Genomic DNA, 20,016 nt, shown 5'->3' with positions numbered 1-20,016 from the left:
CAGGTTGCTACATGCAGTGGGTACAATGCAGGTTACTATAAGGTTTGGATGGGGCTGTGAGTATGACTGAACTTCCCTCTGTGAACTGGAATGTCCATGCCTTAAAGTGCAGCTCTAGTCAAAAAGTATAAATTCAGTTTTTATGTGGATTAGTTTAGATAATCTACACCCATAATCCTATGTACCTGAGACCTTGTAATATGGCATTCTCAGGGGTTCTCTTGGTCTGCTTCTACTCTTTATAGAATATGACACCACTCACTCTGTTCTGTACGGAGTTATCTGGATGCCGCATCTTACTTTGGTTATAGGGGGAAGAATATCTAAACAGAGGGTTGGGTTATGATGCCTATACTCAAGAATCTAAGATATCATCATAGTCCTGGAGACCAGCTCGTGGTGGGACCACAGGTTGGGGACATTGTGAGAGACGATTCACTCTTACACTTTATTCACATGTCCGTATTCTGTGGTTGATACGTTTTTCACATCTCTGAATGGATATGTATGCAGACTGTAAAAAAAACAAACTCAGATATGTGAATATAGCCTTATCTAAGTAGAAACATTGAGAATTCACTATAATATTTAGGTATTGCAACCTCTGACTACAGTCCCTTTATATCTTACATCATGATCTAGATTGCTAAAGTGCTTTTCAGCAGATTTGTCCAATAGTAATGCCAGTTGTTATTAAACTACAAGTCCCATCATGTCAACAAGCGGGATAGCCCGAAATTGCCATTCCTAACAACAATATGTCGTTCCAATTATAAGCCTACAGTGTTGGTTTTGTAGATTACTCCTATATGCTTATATCACCCCCCATGTACTGACTGAAACCCTCTACGGTGTGATCTATTTCTTGGGGACTCTTGGCCTCTCACTGCTTATAGAATTATTTTTCATGGTTATAGATGTGAAAATTGATTTGGAAAATGCTGGAATCCTCTTATTCTCTGTTCTGTAATGTATCACAACTAGTAGTGATCAAGCCCGTAGTCTTGTATTCACAGCAATGTTCCATAGGAGAAAGAAAGTGTTAAATAGGTCTCCTCCAGGAAAGAGAAGATCTATTGTTTAATGAAATGTGTAGTTTATCCGAGCACTTACATTTCAAAATAGAGAACCTAGGAAATCCACTGAGATTCTCCAGGATATACAGTCCTAGGGCGCTCTTATTCTAAGAATCATTGACCCAGCTGACACTTCCAGTGACCCTGCCTTGGAAGCATAGATGCTATAATAAAGTTACCATGTGTCAAATGCAACTGTCAGCTCCATATACCCATCATTATAATACTGTTCCTACCAAAAAAATATGCTGCAGATAGAGAAAGGTCTGACTCAAGATCAGACCACAGCGACCACTGATGAACCCAACACAGCGCTTCTTCTCAAGGCATCAGCTTACATTGATCGGTTCATTCAATAGAAGCTTAATAAGATATATATATATACTGGAGAGATTACAAGTGCCTAGATTGGAAGGGGTTAACACTTGCTCCCCCTCTTCCACAGGACTCTATGTTAGCATGATGAAACATTGGAAACATGGTAGAAGGTGCTGCTGCATTTCATCACAGTTTCTTAACTGTCCGATATTGGGGATGAGAGGACACCGGTCTAGATCTGGTGTTTAGGATATCCACACTTTTTCGACTGGAGCAGACCACATCACGGATGAAGCTGGCACAATCAGAACACACGTCCTTCAGAGCAGACCCCTGAGCATAGATATGGGGGAACTGAACCTCTACATTCTTCCAGGACAGGCCACTGCAGGGTCTAGGCAAAAGCATGAACATCAGTACAGGGTACAATTCTAGTCACATATCAAAATTATACCAATATATTTGTATTCTTGTCCATATAGAGAACTATTATAAGCAGGTGATAAATTCTTTCCTGAACCCATAAATGTTATCATGTTAGTTCCCTTTCCTTGCTCCACTTGGTCAATTTACTTATTTCTAAGCTAGGGGCAATAATGGACACAAGACAAAAGCACCTCCCAAATATGTCTGCTATCCACTCAGGTGGACATCTATATATGGACCGTTGTGTTATAGGAATTATTCACTATTTATTTGTATTCTTATATGAACTAGATACCTGTTAGGGCTCGGTTCACATCTGCGCTCGGTCTCCGTTCATACAGGTTTCCGTTTCCTGCACAAAACAGAGGCAGGAGACAGAAACCTGCAAGACTGTTTCATACCCATTCATTTCAATGAGTTTGAAAGATGTCCGGCCATGAGCACTGGTGAGCATTTTATGCTCTCCGCCGCGAAACCGGTTTTTTAAAACCAGACACAGAGTCGGACATGCAGTACTCTGTGTCCGGTTTTAAAAAATGGTTTCGCCCAGAGAGCATAAAACGCTCACCGGCGCTCACGGCCGGAACCGGAAAACAGAAAGCTCAGAACGGACTCCGGGTGCTAGTGTGAACCCAGCGTCATTTATGTATCCATGTGTATGATATCTTTAGTGTATATTATATTCTCTCACTCGCCCGCCCTGTGTTGATCTGTTTGTGTTTTCTGTCATATGTATATACTTAACCTATGTATGTATTTATGTTATGAATTAATAAACATGAACTTCGTGTTATTCAGGTTATTTATTTTTTTATGCTATTATAATCTCTGTGTTTTATAGGTGCAGCGGTGTTCCACTCTGACTTTAGGTTCACATCTGCATTCGGTATTCCGCTTAGGGACCCCTCCGAACGGAATACCGAACGCTTTGAAAAACGGCGAGCTTATGCAATCACATGGACCCCATAAACTATACGGTGTCCACATAGAACATGTGGAGAGAAAAGTATTTCATGAACTACTTTACTCCCCGCATGACTCGTGTGGACACAGCATGGAAAACACATGGATCCCATTATAGTCTGTGGGTTGTGTGCGCTTTCACTGCTCACCGCTTGTGAGTGCATTTGTTATTCCATTCAAGGGGTCTCCAAGTGGACTCCCCGAATGGAATACCGAACGCAGATGTAAACCAGGCCTGAGGCAAAATGGGGGAAAATAAAATAAAGAAAAACCATATACAGCATTAAAAAATTTCCTAATTTAGTATAAGTGCTATTTGTGCATCATTCTTGGTCATAGTGAATAGATATTGCTCTTTTATGGTGTGTTTTAACTTCACCTTTTAAGTCAAAGAGCAGAATTGGATACTTACTGGAAGGTGTCCCGCCTTTTGTGAGCATGTCCACTTGTGCCGATTACTCCTTGAGGGCTCTCAAACCCTACACTGTAGACTGGAATGTGTCCCAACTTCTTGGCAGGGAGCTTCATCTATTATCAGAGACAACATTGGGTGAAGACAAAGGGATAGTTCAAAGGTCATCTGTTAGCTACCATACCAGTACATGACGGACAGATGTTATAAGTTATATACAGACGGCTAAGGTTCTGGAGTATCAGAAATACTGGATTAATGGAATTGGTGGATGGACAGATTCTGCAGATTAATTCTATGAACAATAGTACTAAATTCTGAAACCAAAGTCAAATACTACAAGTGCCAAACTATCTGTCCTTCAAACCACAGGTAGGTCGGGTATTGTACCTTAAAAGCTGCAAACTGAATTCTTACCTTAACACTGCAGGAGCCACAAGCAGACCTAGAAAGAAGCAACAATTTTTAATAGATTTTTCACTTTCAAATATTATTAAATTCGACTTTATAATGTATGAATTTTACAATACTATAAAACTAGGGCACAAAAGAGAACTACTGGATTTTTTGCAATTAGAATTTACGATCACAGCACCCTTGGGATCTTAATACAACTTCATTGCAGTGTACTATCCATGTTTGTAATAGCAAGAGAGCGCACGGACTCATTCTTTTCTATGGCTATGTCCCTATGCACACAACCATATTTTATTATAGGTCAGGTTATTGGGTGGCCAATAGCACATATGCAAAACTCCTTTTCCTGCAGTTTTGCCACCCATGCTTTTAATTCACGGCAGGTTGGTTACAGCACAGTCGTCTGCAACCAACCTAAATCAGAGAGAGGAGGGAGGGGCAGTGTGATACTGAGGCTTCATGCACGATTGGAGGTACAGTCCATCTGTGTTCCGATGATCCATTCCGATATTTATAGAGCAGTTCGTATAATATATCAGAATGGAACAGGGCATTGGAACACAAACAGACTACACACTTGTGTCATGTACATGAAGACTTACCTCTTTGGAGCATCAGCAATGCCCTTGCTGCATATTGTCAAAAACAGCGATATCTCGGCAAGGGAGGCACCAATTCACATAGGGAAAACGCTGCTTTGTTGATATGCTGGGTTCTAGAGATAGACTCCCTTAAAATTTGATAACACTGTGGCCAAAGCAAAGACACAAAGCTGCCCATTCCTAATTATGCTAAAAACTACTATGATTTATTTGATCTGTGCCTACAGTAATTGTAGTCCTCCTGACTCCATTTTTAGACTTATATAATCACATAGCTCACCTTTTACAGAATAGACAATTTGCTGGCCAAGAGAACAAGGGGAATTTCGTTCGGCAACAGCAGCAAACCTAGGGAATGAAACATTAACTCCATGATGATGTGTTTAATGCACAAACCCCAGACACCAGGACTGGGAGGAGAAGTCAGTATAGCTAAATATTTATTTAGGGGGTGCATGTTTTATATGGATAACAGATCTTCAGATTGTCTCTTCCTTCTAGCACATCAATGAGGGTCTCAGCTGGAAACAACCCAGATCAATAGGTGCCATAACCATACCTATGTAACAGAACCCAAGATTCTGCAGTTTGTTCTTCTTGTGCTACCCATACAATGTGGAAAGAGTTTGATGGTAAAAGATGATGGCTGTCATGCATACCTTTCCTTTCTTTAGGTTAGTGTACAGCTCTTTGCTTTGCAAAAACTTCTCCATCTCTGCCTTCACAAGTACCCGGCGTACGTTTATAACCTCTTCTACAGTTAATGCCAATGTGTCCACTGGGTGACTAAACTCCTGCAAAAGGGACATGACCTTCTGTGACAAAGGAACAGATCTTTCGAATATCGTCAGCCATGATCTTTCTAATATGGTCAGCCATAACCAGTGTAAAAGAGAATATGAGATATGTATGACTAAGTAGTGACAAGTCCTCTTTTGACAGTAGATGACGCTTACCAGCCAACGATGCTTGGAGCTGCTGTCTAAGGATGACTCTGGTTCTGCTCTCTCTTGCACAGAGCTTAGGGAACTACGACTAGGTGAAGGGGTTCCAGAGCTGCCATAATCTGAATAACCCCCTGTAAGAGAAATGTGATATTATTGTAGCAATACATAGTGTAATAAAATGTAGAGAGGTGGCAGCAATGGCTTACTCAAATTCCGATGCAATGGTCTGTGTGGGATGTTCATGCTGCCTGATCGAGCCCGGGATTCTGGTCCTTGTTGTTCTTGAACTGCTTCCCTCTGTGGCCTGTGTCCCATTTCACTCTGTAACTGTGCCAGGTCCTGCTCTGAGAATGAGCGGTCACGTTTCAGTGGTAATGGAGCACTGGTCACTCGTCGCAGCTCGGAATTAGGAGAGTCATCGTCCTGCAATAAGACAGTGGTACCTTACTATAGCATCATTATGTAAAATAACCTACAGAGTTATACAGGTTACATGTATGCCATAGTTTTCTAAATTCCACGTTTTCCCTATAATTATTCCTTGCACTGCTGTATCCCAGCTGCCACCTTGCAATAAAACTTTATGACTTGCTTTAGTTATTAGAAACAACGATTTGTACAATCAAATCACAAAAGAAAACTCTGTACAGACACTGAACAAGAAGAGTATGCGAGCAGATTTAAAGTATATAGGTATGTTCACACAGCGGAAAATGAAAAAGATTTCCTCTTCATTTTCTGTCACCATTTTCCAGCTGCGGTGTATCCGCCACAAGATGCCGATATAGGGCACTCCATTACAGGTTTCCATTGCTAATAAGGTCTGATCAGGTGGGAGTCTCAAGCCGCGAGATCCATGGCTCGATCGAGCAGGACACATATTTTCAGTGTCAGTGTCATTCTGCAATCTCTGCCTCTCATTGAAAACAAATTCCTTGAATGAACCGTAATTGTCCTTTTACTTTTATTAGGTGTATGTGTTTGGGCGGTTGCTCTACATTTTTGTAATATATTTTAATAACCTATTGTATTGTGTGTGTGAATGTACGAGTAACTCAACTCTTTATAAAGAATAGCTGTATATGTAAACTAAGAAATAGTATTTATAGGTGGACATGCACTAATATTTCTGCTTATGCAGGTCACCCCAAAATGGTATTCCCAGCCTTGCTTATTCCAGTCTCAATGTGCATGTGTTTGTACCTCAGACAGATTCATCTCTTCCATTTCTGCCAGCGTGGGAGCCTTGAGTAGGATGCGGGGACGTGCTCGTGGAGCCGCGTTGTCCGGAACTGAGAGGTTAATACAAGATGTTGACTTCATGTCAGTGGAATAAGCATCCACAATACATGGGAGTGAGCCAAATCCTAATAGAGAGTACATCATAGAATATTAAGACAATTGACATAGATGATAGATAGATATGTTCTGATACAAATAAAATGGCCGCAGGGCCTGAATACAAGAGGAGTAAAAAGGGACAAATGGCTGGAGCGTTTGTCACATGGGTATCTCATCAGCTTCTCAAGATAATTGTCAACAGAGTCTGACTACATACTGCATTAATATAAAATTTCTAAAAACTGCAATTTTGTGCAAAAATATAAATCATACTTGCAACAAAATTGTAAGTTTTTTCAGGGCTTGGATACCAGTTTTCTGACCCACAAGCCATAATGAATCACGTCCTATATCCACTGCCGCTCCCTGTCCAGTCTTCTAAATCAGTTCTGCCCCAAAATCAGTTTCAAATTCCACTTTAAGTTCGGGGCCCCACATGGCGTAAATTCTAGTAAATCCCATCAAAACATTGCGTATGAACAGTGGACACGCTACGATTTTCAAAACAGTCACAGTTTTGGAAATTGCAGCACGTCAATTATACCTACGGAAAATCAGCGGTTTCCCTATAGGTATAATTGAAGCTTAAAGTCCTCAGAGGAAACCTCTGAAGACTTTCTGTGAGAAGTGCTGGGGAAAGAAACCGTGCTGTGTTGCCGCCACTTCTTTGCTGCGGCCGCCGCATGGGGTCTTAGCCTAAATCAGCCACCATTCAATTCAATGGAGAATAAATAAAACATCGTGCTCAATCTTCTAGATTTTCCTAGAGAACGATCTTTGAAATGAATGGGAGGTTGAAAAATACTTGCTGGTACTGAATTTGACGTGGAATTTGCACATTGCGGCATTTTCCGCAGTGGTTTTAGGGCTAGTTCACACGTGAACAAAGGGGCGGATTTTGACAGTGGATTTCGCTTCAAAATCCTCCCCTTTACAATGGTGGTCTATGTAGACCACCGGGCTTTTTTTTCCCGCTAGCGGCAGGCTGCCGCTAGCGGAGAAAAGAAGGGACATGCCCTTTCTTCAGGCCCCGGCAGCTCCCTCCTATGTCGGCTCATTCATTTGAGCCGACAGCGGAGGGGAAAGCCGCAACCGCGGAAGGCGGGTTTTGACAAGAGAGAGACGCGGCTCACCGCGTCTCTCTCGGTGTCAAAACCCGCGCGGGCAGTTCACGTGTGAACTGACCCTAAACAAGCAAAAATTCTGCTTCCGTATTCTTGAACAAGAAATTTTCTTCTACAGCTTTCACTATGTGAGCCTGGCCTTGCCATTAGAGTGTTATCTGAGTTAAGCCGGGTTCACACTGGGTTTTTTGGACAGGATTTTGATGCGGAATCCACGTCAAAATCTGGCTAAAAAAACCGCCTCACATTTAATTCAATGGGTTCCTTTTTTCCGCCAGCAGTGTATTCCCACTTGCAGAAAAAAAAGAAGCGACATGCCCTTTTTTGAAGCGGATTCCACTGCAGAGTCCGTGGTGCGACACCTCCCTCCCGACTAGGCCCATTCATTTGGGCCTAATCAGGAGGAGAATGCTGCGACTGGCTGCCGGTGCACTGTATGCACTGAACCGGCATCCAGTTGCGGCTAGCTGTTTTTGAACCGGATTCTGAGGCGCCTCAGTGTCAAAATCTGGTCCAAAAACCCCCCGTGTGAACCCGGCTTTATTCTTCCTTTCCCTTCTGCATAAGAAGTTGGATACGGCATCCAAAAACCAATATACAATATGGTACTCTTTGCTACTGCACCTTTCTGTCCAGTTTTTGTCGTCTGCACAGGACGCAGTTTAGGTTCTTGTTTAATCTCCTCCAGAATCTTCTCATGGAGACTTCTTTGTTTGAGGGGCAATGGGGGTAGATTCCGTTTGGAAACCTGTAGTGAACAGAAGTGGTCATTTTGGGGAGGGAGGGAGAGTAATCATAGTCCTTTGTTTAATGAATTACATAAGAAGGTCTTCCTTACCGGCTTCAGAGGAGGACGAGATCTGATGAAGTCCAGTATTAATTCATGAGCATCCTTCTTGACCTTGGGAGGAATGTCTCCCCCTACCTGTGAAACAGTGAATTTCTTCATTTTTGCCAGAGAAATATTGCACCTTACAGATTTATATTTATACACTCATTGACAAAAAAAAAAATAAAGAAAGAAATAATGCTCCTTTATCAAGTTAGTATAAAAAAAATTACCTAAAACTGGACGAAATATTTTTCACCAGAAATTCACCAAATTTTGGTACATTGTACACAACATTCTAGATGTGAACAAAAGGCTGCAGATGTAATATAGAGCAATTAGAACAGTGTACCGGTAGTAAAGTTCCACCCATAGCGATTCTAATGCTATTTTACATAAAAACAACAGGGGAGATCTGGTGAAGTCATTAGCTGGACAGTACTAACCATGACCTTGCGTAGTTTATAGTTTCGTGCCCTGATGTCCTGCATAAGCATCTCGAATGGAGTGAGCTCGTATTCGGTGGGCAAGGAGTTAAACGTCTTCTCCCGCACCTTCTTCAACTGTACCCCATGTCGCAGATCTCTCATCAGCTGCACCCATAAACGTGCCTGTAGAGCACAAGACACGAAGTGTGATACGCACAGCACTGAGCTCAGAATAGAACAGACACAACTATGAGACATGCACACATTACATAGCATGTACTGTGCAACACACAGCACAGAACATACAACTACACAAACAGTGGATGCAGCATTGTAGAACACACAATGACTGCAAGACATGACAGCCGGCTGCAGAAATGCAAGTCTAGGAACACTCACATGATGCTCAGAGAGTAACAGGTGCATCTCAGGGTTTAATACATCCAGCTGGTCTTATGTGCAAGGAGCTTTCCCTCTGACTATGAGAATAAGGGGGTATGCACATGGTGCAGTTTGCTGCAGTTAAAACTGCATCAAAACTGGAACAGATCTCTGGTCTGATCTCTTTAACATGCTTCACATGTAAAATTAAAAAACTGCACCAAAAACTGCACGCATTTATATCTGATGTAGGTCTAACTGTATCCTCCTGTACCATACGCATGCACACATACATAGGGGCAGCCAATGATTGCACGATTATACAGTATTATTATGCAATTATTAGCCACCACATGCAGCTGTTTTTACATAAGTGTGCACTCTATTGGGTGTTATGTGATATAAAGCCAGGGCTACACTGCAGCTTTTTGTAGGGTGACCAATTGACTGCAGCCCACTAGATTGCACACAATACCATTCATTTGCATTGCAGCTGTTGCTCAATAGGTAAAATCAATTAGTCATGCTACAAAAAGTTGCAGTGTAACTCTGACCAGGAGGTTAAGGCCTCATTCACACAACTGTGGATAAGGCTAAAGTCCCACGTTGCGGAAACGCAGCTTTTTTTGTTGCAGATTTCTGTTGTGTTTTTTTGAGCCAAAGCCAGGAGTGGAATGAGCAGAAGGCAGAAGTATAAGAACTTCCTATATAGTTGCCATTCCTTTTGTAGCCACTCCTGGCTTTGGCTCAAAAAACTGCAGCAAAATCTGCAACAAAAAAAGCTGCATTTGTGCAGCGTAGGGCCTTAGGCTTAGGTGCTTCCCGAGTTTTCCTCCGCAGACTTTCTGCTACAATTATATCTATAGGAAAGTCGCTGGCGTTTCCGTGAAACGATCTTCAAACCGTGACGGTTTTGGAAATCACAGCGTGTCTGCAATGCGATTTTTTTTCCACAAAGTGGACATGGTATTCGCACGAATCCTATCCACTTTGCAAGTACTGTAAAACACCACAATTTTTACCGTGGAGTTTCTGGACAGTGAGGCTCCGGCCTTAGGCTAAAGCCCCACATTGCGGAAAAACAGCTTTTTCTGTTGCAGATTTTGCTGTGTTTTTTTGAGCCAAAGCCAGGAGTGGATTGAACAGAACAAAGAAGTACAATTACTTTTTAGAGATTTCCCATTCCTTTTTTAGCCATTCTTGGCTTTGGCTCAAAAAAATGCAACAAAAAAAGCTGCGCTTCAGCAGCCATTTTTGACTTTGCAGATTTTGCTACGTTTTTTTGAGCCAAAGTCAAAAATAGCTACAAAAGGAATGGGAAATCTCTAAAAAGTAATTGTAATTTTTCCTTCTGTTCAATCCACTCCTGACTTTGGCTCAAGAAACCGGAACAAAATCTGCAACAAATAAAGCTGCATTTCCGCAATGTGGGGCTTCAGCCTGAAAACAGCTTTGAAAAAAATTCATAAGACAGTCTATTTTTGTCACAGCTGTTTGGCATCCATGAAACAGCTTTTTTTCATGGATCCCTTATACACTTGACTCTATTCAGGGACCAATGAAAATAGAAAATATAGGACATGTTCTATTTTTGACCGTTTTGTTTTTTGTTTTTTTTAATTTGCAAAAAAATTGGACATGAGAATGTCCCCATTACAATCAAAGCAGCACATTTATTAAGCTATTTGTAATTTTTTAGCGTAAAAACTGCCTTTTCTGGTCTTTTTCTCCCCTATCTTTAATTTATAAAGCATTTGTGCCCTCTTCCATGCCCTTATCACTTTTACTTTTTGTCAGGAAAAGGGGGTACAGCATGGATGGAGATCCTTTTTACACTTCATGAATTTTGTTTTGTTTTTTTTCTTTAAATTGTGCTGATTCAGATTTTTATTTTTTTTTTTTGCGCCAAAGCCAGTATTGGATTAAAAAGAAATGGGTAATATAAAGATTTATAATTCTCGGCAGCAAAATCAACACAAGAAGATCTACGCAAAAAAAAGAAATCCATGACCCAAATTTACTTAGGCAAATGTGCCTTAATTTTGCACACCGTGGCACATCTCAGATGTTGTGCCCTGCTGTCAACCTTGAAACTAAAACCCAATGTAGCAAGCTGGGCGCATCATGTTTTTTTCTGTAGCGATTTTCACAGAAAGTCCACAGAGTTTTCCTCTGAGGACTTTCTGCCCCTATTGTACCTATACGAAAGACATCAAGTATAATTGACATGCTGTGATCTTTGGCGCAAGAAAGGGCCTTGCACCAAGAGCTATATCATCACCCATCTATGCCAGACAACTGGTTGCTGACACAGGCTGGTCCACTGTGGGTTTGTCATAGACATACAGTACATGTGGCCTTAACTTTATGCTCAAAACATACATTTATTTTTATTTGCATGGCTGCATCTTCACTTTATCAGAGATCAGTATATATGTTTGCTTTGCACAGACATGGATGGATATATGGGAATGTGTGCTGTAGTATGGTATGGAAGAGCACACGTGTATTATGGCCTACCATGAAACACAACTTTTGTTTCTCATGGATTATGGATTTCTCTTTTGAAATCAACTTTTGCATAAAACTGGAAGCATAAAAATCCATCTAATATCAGTAGTGACTACAAATACTTTTAAACAATTGAAAGAATATCTGGTCTAACCATCCCTCCTTCTCACCCAGTCTGTGTTCTGCAGGTTCACAAGTCCATCTGGTTCTGTCTCCTCCACTCTCATCTTCATCAGCATCTAAGAAATCAAAACCAATGTCTTATAAAGAATATTGGGAGAACGTTGTCAGTTTCAGGTCATGTTGGACTTCACACTTACCTCTTTGGCTTCCCGTATTTTTTGGAGAAAAGCTTGAAGTTCTACAGTCTCTGCAAACAGCGCTCTACAAACAGCTTGGTAGTGGACTGCTGCTTCATGAGGCTCTGGAAGATGGGATGCACAGAAACGCAGAACTCCCGAAAAACTCCGTACAACCTTTGGAGGACCTTCTTCATCTTCATCCTCTGTTCCTTCATAGCCCTCATCTGTCATGATGCCCTCAGAGTCACTGGCAGCCATGAGATCGATGAGCTGCTCCAATTGCGGACTGAGCTCTCGCTCCTCGCTCTCGTCGAGTCCCCAGTCCAGTGCCCGGTATATGGTAAAACCCAGACATTGCACCATCTGCAGAGATAAGCAGGAGACAGAACTTTTGGTAAAAGGCTATAAATACTTTAATAGGCTAAAAATACTGTTAACCTATCCTAAATATAGGTCACTAAAATTAGATCTGTGGGGTCTTGACAACCATGGGGGGGTTTTGACAACCATCTGGGCTTTTGGTTCCATGAACACGTCCGAGGGAGCATCCAAGTGTCCATTCTGTTCCAACGAAAATAGAGCAGTTCCTATCCTGTTCCGTTTCATTGAAACACAATGGATCACAAGTCACCATAGAGGTGTTATGAAGAGAACTTCATAACAGAATGCACTTGGATGACACTTCGAGTGTCATTCGACTTTATTCCACTGCAAAATTGGTCCAAACTCGGATGCATAATTGATCATGTGCATGAAGTCTTAGGCTGAGTTCAGACGGGATTTTTGGTCAGGATTTTGATGTGGAATCGGTGTCAAAATCCTGACCGAAAGAACGGCTGCCATTGAAATCAAGGGGGGCTGGTTGTTTCTTTTTTACGCATGCGGTTTGTTGCTCTTTCTTCAGGCGGTTTCTGCGGCCAGATGCACTGCACCGGCATCCACTCGCGACTACCCGTTTTTTTGGTCCGGAATCTGAGGGGGCCGCCGCGTCAAATTCCAGACCAAAAAAACCTGTCTGAACTCAGCCTAAGGGCCTATTCACTTGGAGGAGTATTGCACTGATTTTAATGCGGATTTCTCAAAATCAGCTCCAAATTTCACCTCTCATTGTTTTCAATGGCAAGCAGAGTTTAAAGCAGGACACTGAAAAAATAAGAGTCTCTATGCATATTCCATGGTTGATGGATTCCATTCCATGAATGATTCAGCCACATGGTCTGTGGTGCAAGCCAATCTGCTTTTTAGGCTCACTCATCAGAGCCTAGTCAGCAGGTGAAAGCCGTAATGGAAAGCCAAACGGACGGGAATGGAGGAGAAATTCTTCTTCGATTTCTGCCATGTAAGCCCTAAGTCTAAGGCCCCACAGGCCGTATCCGCAGCACTAAAGCGCTGCGGGAAGAACCGCTGCGGGAACGCATTGCGGTTCTTTCCGCAGCGCTTTTAAGAGAAATTTCACAGAGTTTTCCTCTGCGGAATTTCTCTTAACATTATATCTACGGTAAAGCCGCCGGCGTTTCCGTAGATATAATTGACATGCTGTGTTTTCCAAAGCCACAACGGCTTTGCAAATCGCAGCGTGTCCGCGCTGCGATCTTTTCCACAAAGTGGGGATGGGATTCATATGAATCCCATCCACTTTGCCTGCACTGTACAACGCCACGATTTTTCCCGCAGCATCTCCGCTGCGGGCAAATCGCGTCGTTTACGTTCCGTGGGGCCCCGGCCTAAATCTCCCGCAAGGTGTTCTAAAAACAGCTGTAACATGGCTGTTTTTGACATTTGTGTGAATAAGGCCTCAAGCTGGTTTAACACAGACTTGTTTGGGCCCATTCATGTATCAGTCACATTGCTGGCCTGACTGCACCTTGTCTGAATTTAGTTAAGTTTAGCCGAGCCACATACGAGCCAGTAAATGTAGCCATGGACCAATTTTTCAAGCAAAAACATAAATTTACAGTATAAACTTACAATAGTACATGTAGTTGCAGCAGATAAGGCTGAGCACATTGGTTATACTGGGCTTGTCAGGTGCTGGGTAGGTACAATGTAAATTGTAAGGGCACTTTTCTGCTGGACATTATAAGGACTGTTTTATTTTCAGACTATTGACAGCTCTAGGCAGATACAGCTATGGCAGAAATAAATACTTTTCCAGAATAAACAGTATTCTACTTGCTAGAAACAGTAATCCATTCTTCTTATAACATCGGATCAAATCACTATACTTAGAATATTACAGGTAATACACAACAGGTTAACATTTGAATAAAAGGATATCCACAACTGAGGTTATCAAATTTCTGAATAGTTAAATGTAATATGTACAAAAGGAAGTTCAGCAAATAGAGCATGCCCCAGAAATAGCCAGGAGTGGTGAAACTTAAGTTGTGAAAGGAGGACTTCACATGCTTGACCGACATTTAACTTACTGATATGCTTTTGGTTTACTTTTGATAGTATAATAAATGCTTTTTATAAGAAACTGAAAAATCCTTAGCACTTTACCAACAGAAGCCCCCATGTATGTTTCACTCTGTTCCAGGATGTTGTAGATACTGGGGGGCCATAAGGAGTGTGTGCTAACTACTGGCAACCGATGGATGAGACAGAGGATTATTTGATTTGGAATTAGAAGAGACCTAGATCGGGAGATTTGGCAAGACTGGCCTTTCACATTCCAGTCTTCATCCTGTGACTTGGAGTGAGTTCCACCTAATTTAGGGTTCATTCACACGGAGGCAAATGGTGAGGAATTTGGTGTGGAATTTCAGCGCTGAAAAAAAAGCCTTCCATTGACTTCAACAGGTTCCTTTTTCTGCTAGAAACCCATTGAAGTCAATGGGAGGCTTTTTTCAGCACTGAAATTCCACACCAAATTCCTCACCATTTTCCTCCGTGTGAATAGACCCTTAGGCGCATCTCCTGCCCTTCATGCACCAGAACTGACATATATTTGAGCTAGAATTTACGACAGTTTCTGATGTACATTATAGTAAATCTGCCTGGTTCCTTAGGGACCTCTCCCTGCTGCTGAGCCCTGCCCAAAGGACGAACACATTATAAAAAAATAAATAAATCAGAAATCATCAGAAGTATCACACTTTAGGTTGTAACCATGGCCATGCGCCAAAAATGTAAACTTTATCTGACCCAAAAATTCTGTTGTATGGAAGGTAACACTCTTCTAAAGTGGAGCTATGGTTTTTGGAGAGATTATCAGACCTAATCATCTGGTAATTTGTCTACAGCACTTGTCCCTTTCTTTTACAAGACTGGCAGCATTAAAAACCCACCCGATTCATGAATGAAATGGCAACCCTGTGCCACCCACATTCTGACATCATGTTCTTATGACTTCCAGGACTGGTGACCACACTTTCTACGCCTAGTACACAAAGACACAATGTCTATGGTCATTGCTAATTCTTCTGTGCAGTAGTCATAGCTTGTCTTTTCTTCACCTGGGCCAAATGTCCAGGTTGATGCCCTCTGTATCTAAATACCATGGTGTTAGTTGGCACCCATGAGAATGACCAGCTGGCAATAATAGTAAATGCCAAACTAGCCCGCTAGAGGCCCCATTTCTATATAGCACAGAGCAATATATGTGATAGAAAAATATCTGATCATTGCATGAACTAAGGCAGGCCAGAGCTAGAAACTCTGCCAGAAATTCTATAAAAGTGGACCCTATATGAAAAGCTTCTGGACAACTACAAACCGTCTGTTAGGACAGGTCGAGACCTCCGCTGTACTGCGCGGAGGCACCTGACCCAATCCCTGTCCAGCGCTGGCACTTCCGGGGTCAAGGGGGTCAGTGGTGGGCCTGAGGCTATTTAGGCCTCATTTTGGTTTCGGCCCACTGCTGGTTATTCGTTTCCCTGTGGTATCAGCTCCCCTAGCGACGGGCCTCTCCAGTTCCCTGTCTCCTGTCCTGCTACCTCCTGCCTCTTTCCCTGTACCTGGTTTTGCTGTGGATGTGTATGCTTGCCTTACAGAGCTCTCCTCCGCGGTCCTGACTTGGCACCTTCCTGACCTCCTGTGTGTGACCTTTGGCTTCCTTCCTTTTTGGTTCCTGTTTTGGCTACTCCGTTTACCTCCAGTGTATGACCCGGCTTCCCTGACTACACTTCTGCCTATGCCTTCTGCTATAACGTGACCTCCAGTTATCGACTCGGCTTGTTTGACCACAAATTTGTTCCTTGGGTATATGCATGACTCCCCTGGATTACCCTCCTGCTCATCTGCGACTCCACTTCATCCTGCTCTCTTGCACTTCACTCTAAGGTTAGAGTCTGGGTCCTTCTGGGTCCTCCTACTTGGGGTTCGCTGGGTGTGCGTCGCTCCCTCTCGGCAGTTGCGGATCCGGGCCTCGGACTTTTATGAAGTCCAACTCCACCATCAGGATCTCTGGTGAAGAACTCCGGGGCCTGGTTCTGCTCCGGTTAGGAGAGCGTAGCCCACCCAGGACTGTTTTTGCCTCAGCGCTTGGGGATTCTAGTTGCCCAGGACTTACTCGAGTTATTTGTTGCATCAGGTTCTTAAAACCGTCGTTCCCTCTTTTAATCCAGACAAGATTGATGACTGTCATAGGAGTCACAACAAGAGTCAGTAACTGCTGCTCTACATCACAGATCTACCATGGCCTACTTCCTAAATATAGCTCTAACTGATGAATATCCAAAAATAACATCAGTTTTTGTCAAATGTAGTACATCTTACAAAGATTTAATACATTGCTTCCTTACTGCAGAAAACAAAATTCCTCTTTTACTGCACTACTATTCCCAGCATGTCCAGAGTCAGTGGCTACCTACAGACATTGCAAAAGGGGGCTATACATAAGGGGACGAGTATTCCCTGGTGACAGTAGTATCACAAATGGTAGGTGGTGGCCCTATTACAGATTTTGCACTGGGCCCAGAAGATTCAGGTTATGCCTGATGCATTTCAGCTCTTCTTCAGAGTTGTCTTCTACTAGAAATACAGTATTTGTTTTGGTGTTTTATAAGAACCACTATATCACCTCATTGGTTCTAATAGGTAGGCACAAGAAAAATGAGTCCCAATACTGAAAAGCCTCTGCTTTCCACATGAGGTGTAGTCACATGAATTCCTAGCTCTATAAAATAGTCAGGTATAACCTCATTGATGGATGATGCTCATTTGTAACTGTAGCGGCAGCTGCTGCTCCTTCTGGTGGTTACTCTGCTGCAGTCTCCTTCTGTAGGATACATGTATGCCCCTTTGCTGACGCTTAAAAGAGTTGTTCAGAACTTTGAGAACATGGCTGCATTCTTCTTCTCAGGAAGTGATCTCCATTCTGTTCAAAAGAATGGGATTGAGCTGCAGCATGGCCATGTGTCCAACAGACATGATGTCACTTCCAGAGAAGAAGAAAGCAGTCATGCTTTTGAAGCTCTGCATAACTCCTATAATGGCCAGCACACACACTCTAAGCCTTATCATTCAAATCCTGTTGCCCAGAACATATTTAAAGTTGCTTTACTGTGAACCTGATGTCTGAACAATATAGGTTCATAGCTTGCTAGCTCCTACAAATTTGTTACTCTGCATTCGTTGGCTTTGACTTTTGCCTCATTTCTGACTCCACTTTGATCCTGTTCTTCTCCTGTTCTTGTCCTGCTGGTCTTGGCTGACCTTGCTTCTGACTTATACACCTGTGTTGCCCAACGCCTTAGGGTCCATTCACACGAAGGTAAATGGTGTGGAATTTGGTGTGGAATTTTCCATGCTGAAAAAAAAGCCTCCCATTGATTTCAATGGGTTCTGCTAGCTTTTTTTCCCCACTTCCCTTGTGACCAGAGGCATATCTTGTGAACAGAAGCTCCTGGGCCCAAATGCAAAATCTTTGTGCCATTTAGAATAGTGGTATATTTTATGTGGCAGAGGATCCTTTGGGGCCCTTTCAGGGTCTAAATCCCAGTAGACACTGCTACTGCTTCACCCCTTATGGCCATGCCCCTTGCTTGTGACACTAGGGAGTGAGGGGACTGTGAAGGAGATGTCAGTCATGCCCAGGAGCTGTGATCAGCACTAGGACAGGGTGTCTAGGCTGAAGCTGCTCCCACCTCCATGGTGACTACTTATGTTAATTTCCATTTGACCTTTTATGCTTTCAAAAATTTATAACTTCAAAAACAAGATTACAAAGGGGCAACAATGGAAAGATAAATACTTTATCCTGCACATGATGGTGTCCTGTTTATGGTGGAAAAATCACCGGACATTTAAATTAAAAAAGTAACAACCCTAGTCAAGCTTTGCCCAGAGTGTACCTTTAAATATTCTATTTCGCTGTCTCTTAAAGGTTTTCTTTCCATGGATATAACCACATTTAAATTTGTAGACAATGAATAGTTAAACATTTTTGCAAATATAAGTGTTTAAACATTTTGCAGAGTTTTAAAGATCTTCTCTAACAATCTTACTGGTGACAGTCTGTTAATATGTTACCAATGGATATGACCACGAATGCAGAAACTTTTTACGATCTGGCACATATGACAACCCTAAGAAAGATTTCCTTATTGTGGCCGGGTTATCTTCTCATTCACTTAGTGTCTCTTCTGATAACCTGGCCACAATAAGGAAATCATGACTTGGTTTCTAACAACTAACGGACGATTAAATGCTATGTTTGTATGAAAACCCCTTTAGGCCAGGGAACCATGCTACAAAAACCACAGAGTTTACAGTACCTGCAGATTCTGGCCAATCCCATCCACACATTGCAAAAAAATACCCTCAGCGGAAATGCTGTGATTTAGAAAATCCACCATGTCAATTATTCCTAGGGAAATGCTGGCGTTTTCCATATTGGTATAATAGGGACAGAAAGTCAGCAGAGGAAAACTTTGCAGACCTTCTATGAAAATCGCTGCAGAAGAATACGCAATGCGTTTCCATCACAGTCTTTCTGCAGCATCCACTGGCTTCAGCTCACTGCGTGAGCTCACATTGTGGAAAAGCTGCTTTTTTTCCAGGTTTTACTGTGTTTCTTTTTTTAGCCAAAACCATGTGTAGAGCCTCCCATATATTTCTCATTCCTTTTGCAGTCATTCCTGGTTTTGGCTCAAAAAAATGGAACAAAATCTGAAACAACAACAAAAAAAGCAGCTTTTCCACAACATGGGGCCTTAGCCTTAAGATGCCCTGCACATAAATGCAAGGTCGCATTTATGAAGTCATGTTGTACGTGTGGGTCTAATGACAATCCCCAGATGGCAGATATCAACAGAAATAAGGATCGGTTTCAACATAACCAATCTGTTGATGATAAGCCACTGACAGTCTCCTTTACTCATGGAGAACATATGCACGCTTGGCCAAACTGAGCAAACGTGTTAGGCTGGGTTCACACGGGGTTTTTTGATCCGGAACATTAGGCGGAGGTCGCTGCAGGTTCGGGACCAAAAAACGGGTAGCGGCGACTGAATGTCGGTGCACTTCACCGGCATCCAGTCGTGCTCCGCTCCGGATTAGGCCCAATGATTGGGCCTAGTCGGAAGGAGGAAGTGTCTTCAGGCCGAATCGCAAGGCGTCTCCGCCTGAAGAATGAGCATGTCGCTTCTTTTTTCCTGGAGCCGGAAGAAATGGCTCCTGGAAAGAAGAACTGACCGGATCCCATTGATTTCAATAAGAGCCACCTTTTTGGTCAGGATTTTGAGGTGGATACAGCCTCAAAATCCTGACCAAAAAACCCCGTGTGAACTTACCCTTAGAGGAAGTCAGGAGCAACACATGTTGGGGGAAATAACATTGGGATGTGGCATGCTGAACATATATATGTGTTTTAATTCCTTTTGTGTCTTCTACAGCTTTATCGGACTGTGAAATGGTAAACCTTCATGATCCATGATTTAGATGGCACTCTCACAGTGGTCAGGTGTGGAATTAGGCTCCCAACCCACATATA

At 42.5% G+C, this 20,016-nt stretch overlaps 1 protein-coding gene across 2 annotated transcripts in view; it reads right to left on the bottom strand.

The window, feature by feature from the left end:
• Positions 1 to 1,165: 1,165 nt before the first annotated feature.
• Positions 1,166 to 20,016, bottom strand: part of SPIRE2 (spire type actin nucleation factor 2) — a 40,716-nt gene continuing 21,865 nt past the window's right edge. The window contains exons 3-15 of one of the 2 annotated variants that reach the window (XM_075281964.1): positions 12,096 to 12,440; positions 11,946 to 12,014; positions 8,902 to 9,066; positions 8,465 to 8,551; positions 8,251 to 8,374; positions 6,365 to 6,528; positions 5,368 to 5,584; positions 5,171 to 5,292; positions 4,874 to 5,008; positions 4,495 to 4,562; positions 3,613 to 3,640; positions 3,196 to 3,311; positions 1,166 to 1,788 (exon numbers count right to left, since the gene is read on the bottom strand). In XM_075281964.1, coding sequence (XP_075138065.1) covers positions 1,581 to 1,788; positions 3,196 to 3,311; positions 3,613 to 3,640; positions 4,495 to 4,562; positions 4,874 to 5,008; positions 5,171 to 5,292; positions 5,368 to 5,584; positions 6,365 to 6,528; positions 8,251 to 8,374; positions 8,465 to 8,551; positions 8,902 to 9,066; positions 11,946 to 12,014; positions 12,096 to 12,440 — 1,848 coding nt within the window. In that variant the 3' untranslated portion in view covers positions 1,166 to 1,580. The remainder of the gene's footprint in view (positions 1,789 to 3,195; positions 3,312 to 3,612; positions 3,641 to 4,494; positions 4,563 to 4,873; positions 5,009 to 5,170; positions 5,293 to 5,367; positions 5,585 to 6,364; positions 6,529 to 8,250; positions 8,375 to 8,464; positions 8,552 to 8,901; positions 9,067 to 11,945; positions 12,015 to 12,095; positions 12,441 to 20,016) is intronic. The other variant, XM_075281965.1, reaches the window with a different exon arrangement.

The sequence above is a fragment of the Leptodactylus fuscus genome, chromosome 7, assembly GCF_031893055.1.
Source record: "Leptodactylus fuscus isolate aLepFus1 chromosome 7, aLepFus1.hap2, whole genome shotgun sequence".
NCBI lineage: Eukaryota > Metazoa > Chordata > Amphibia > Anura > Leptodactylidae > Leptodactylus > Leptodactylus fuscus.
The sequence above is the reverse complement of the archived record's forward strand: the minus strand, read 5'-3'. Positions and strand labels throughout refer to the sequence as shown.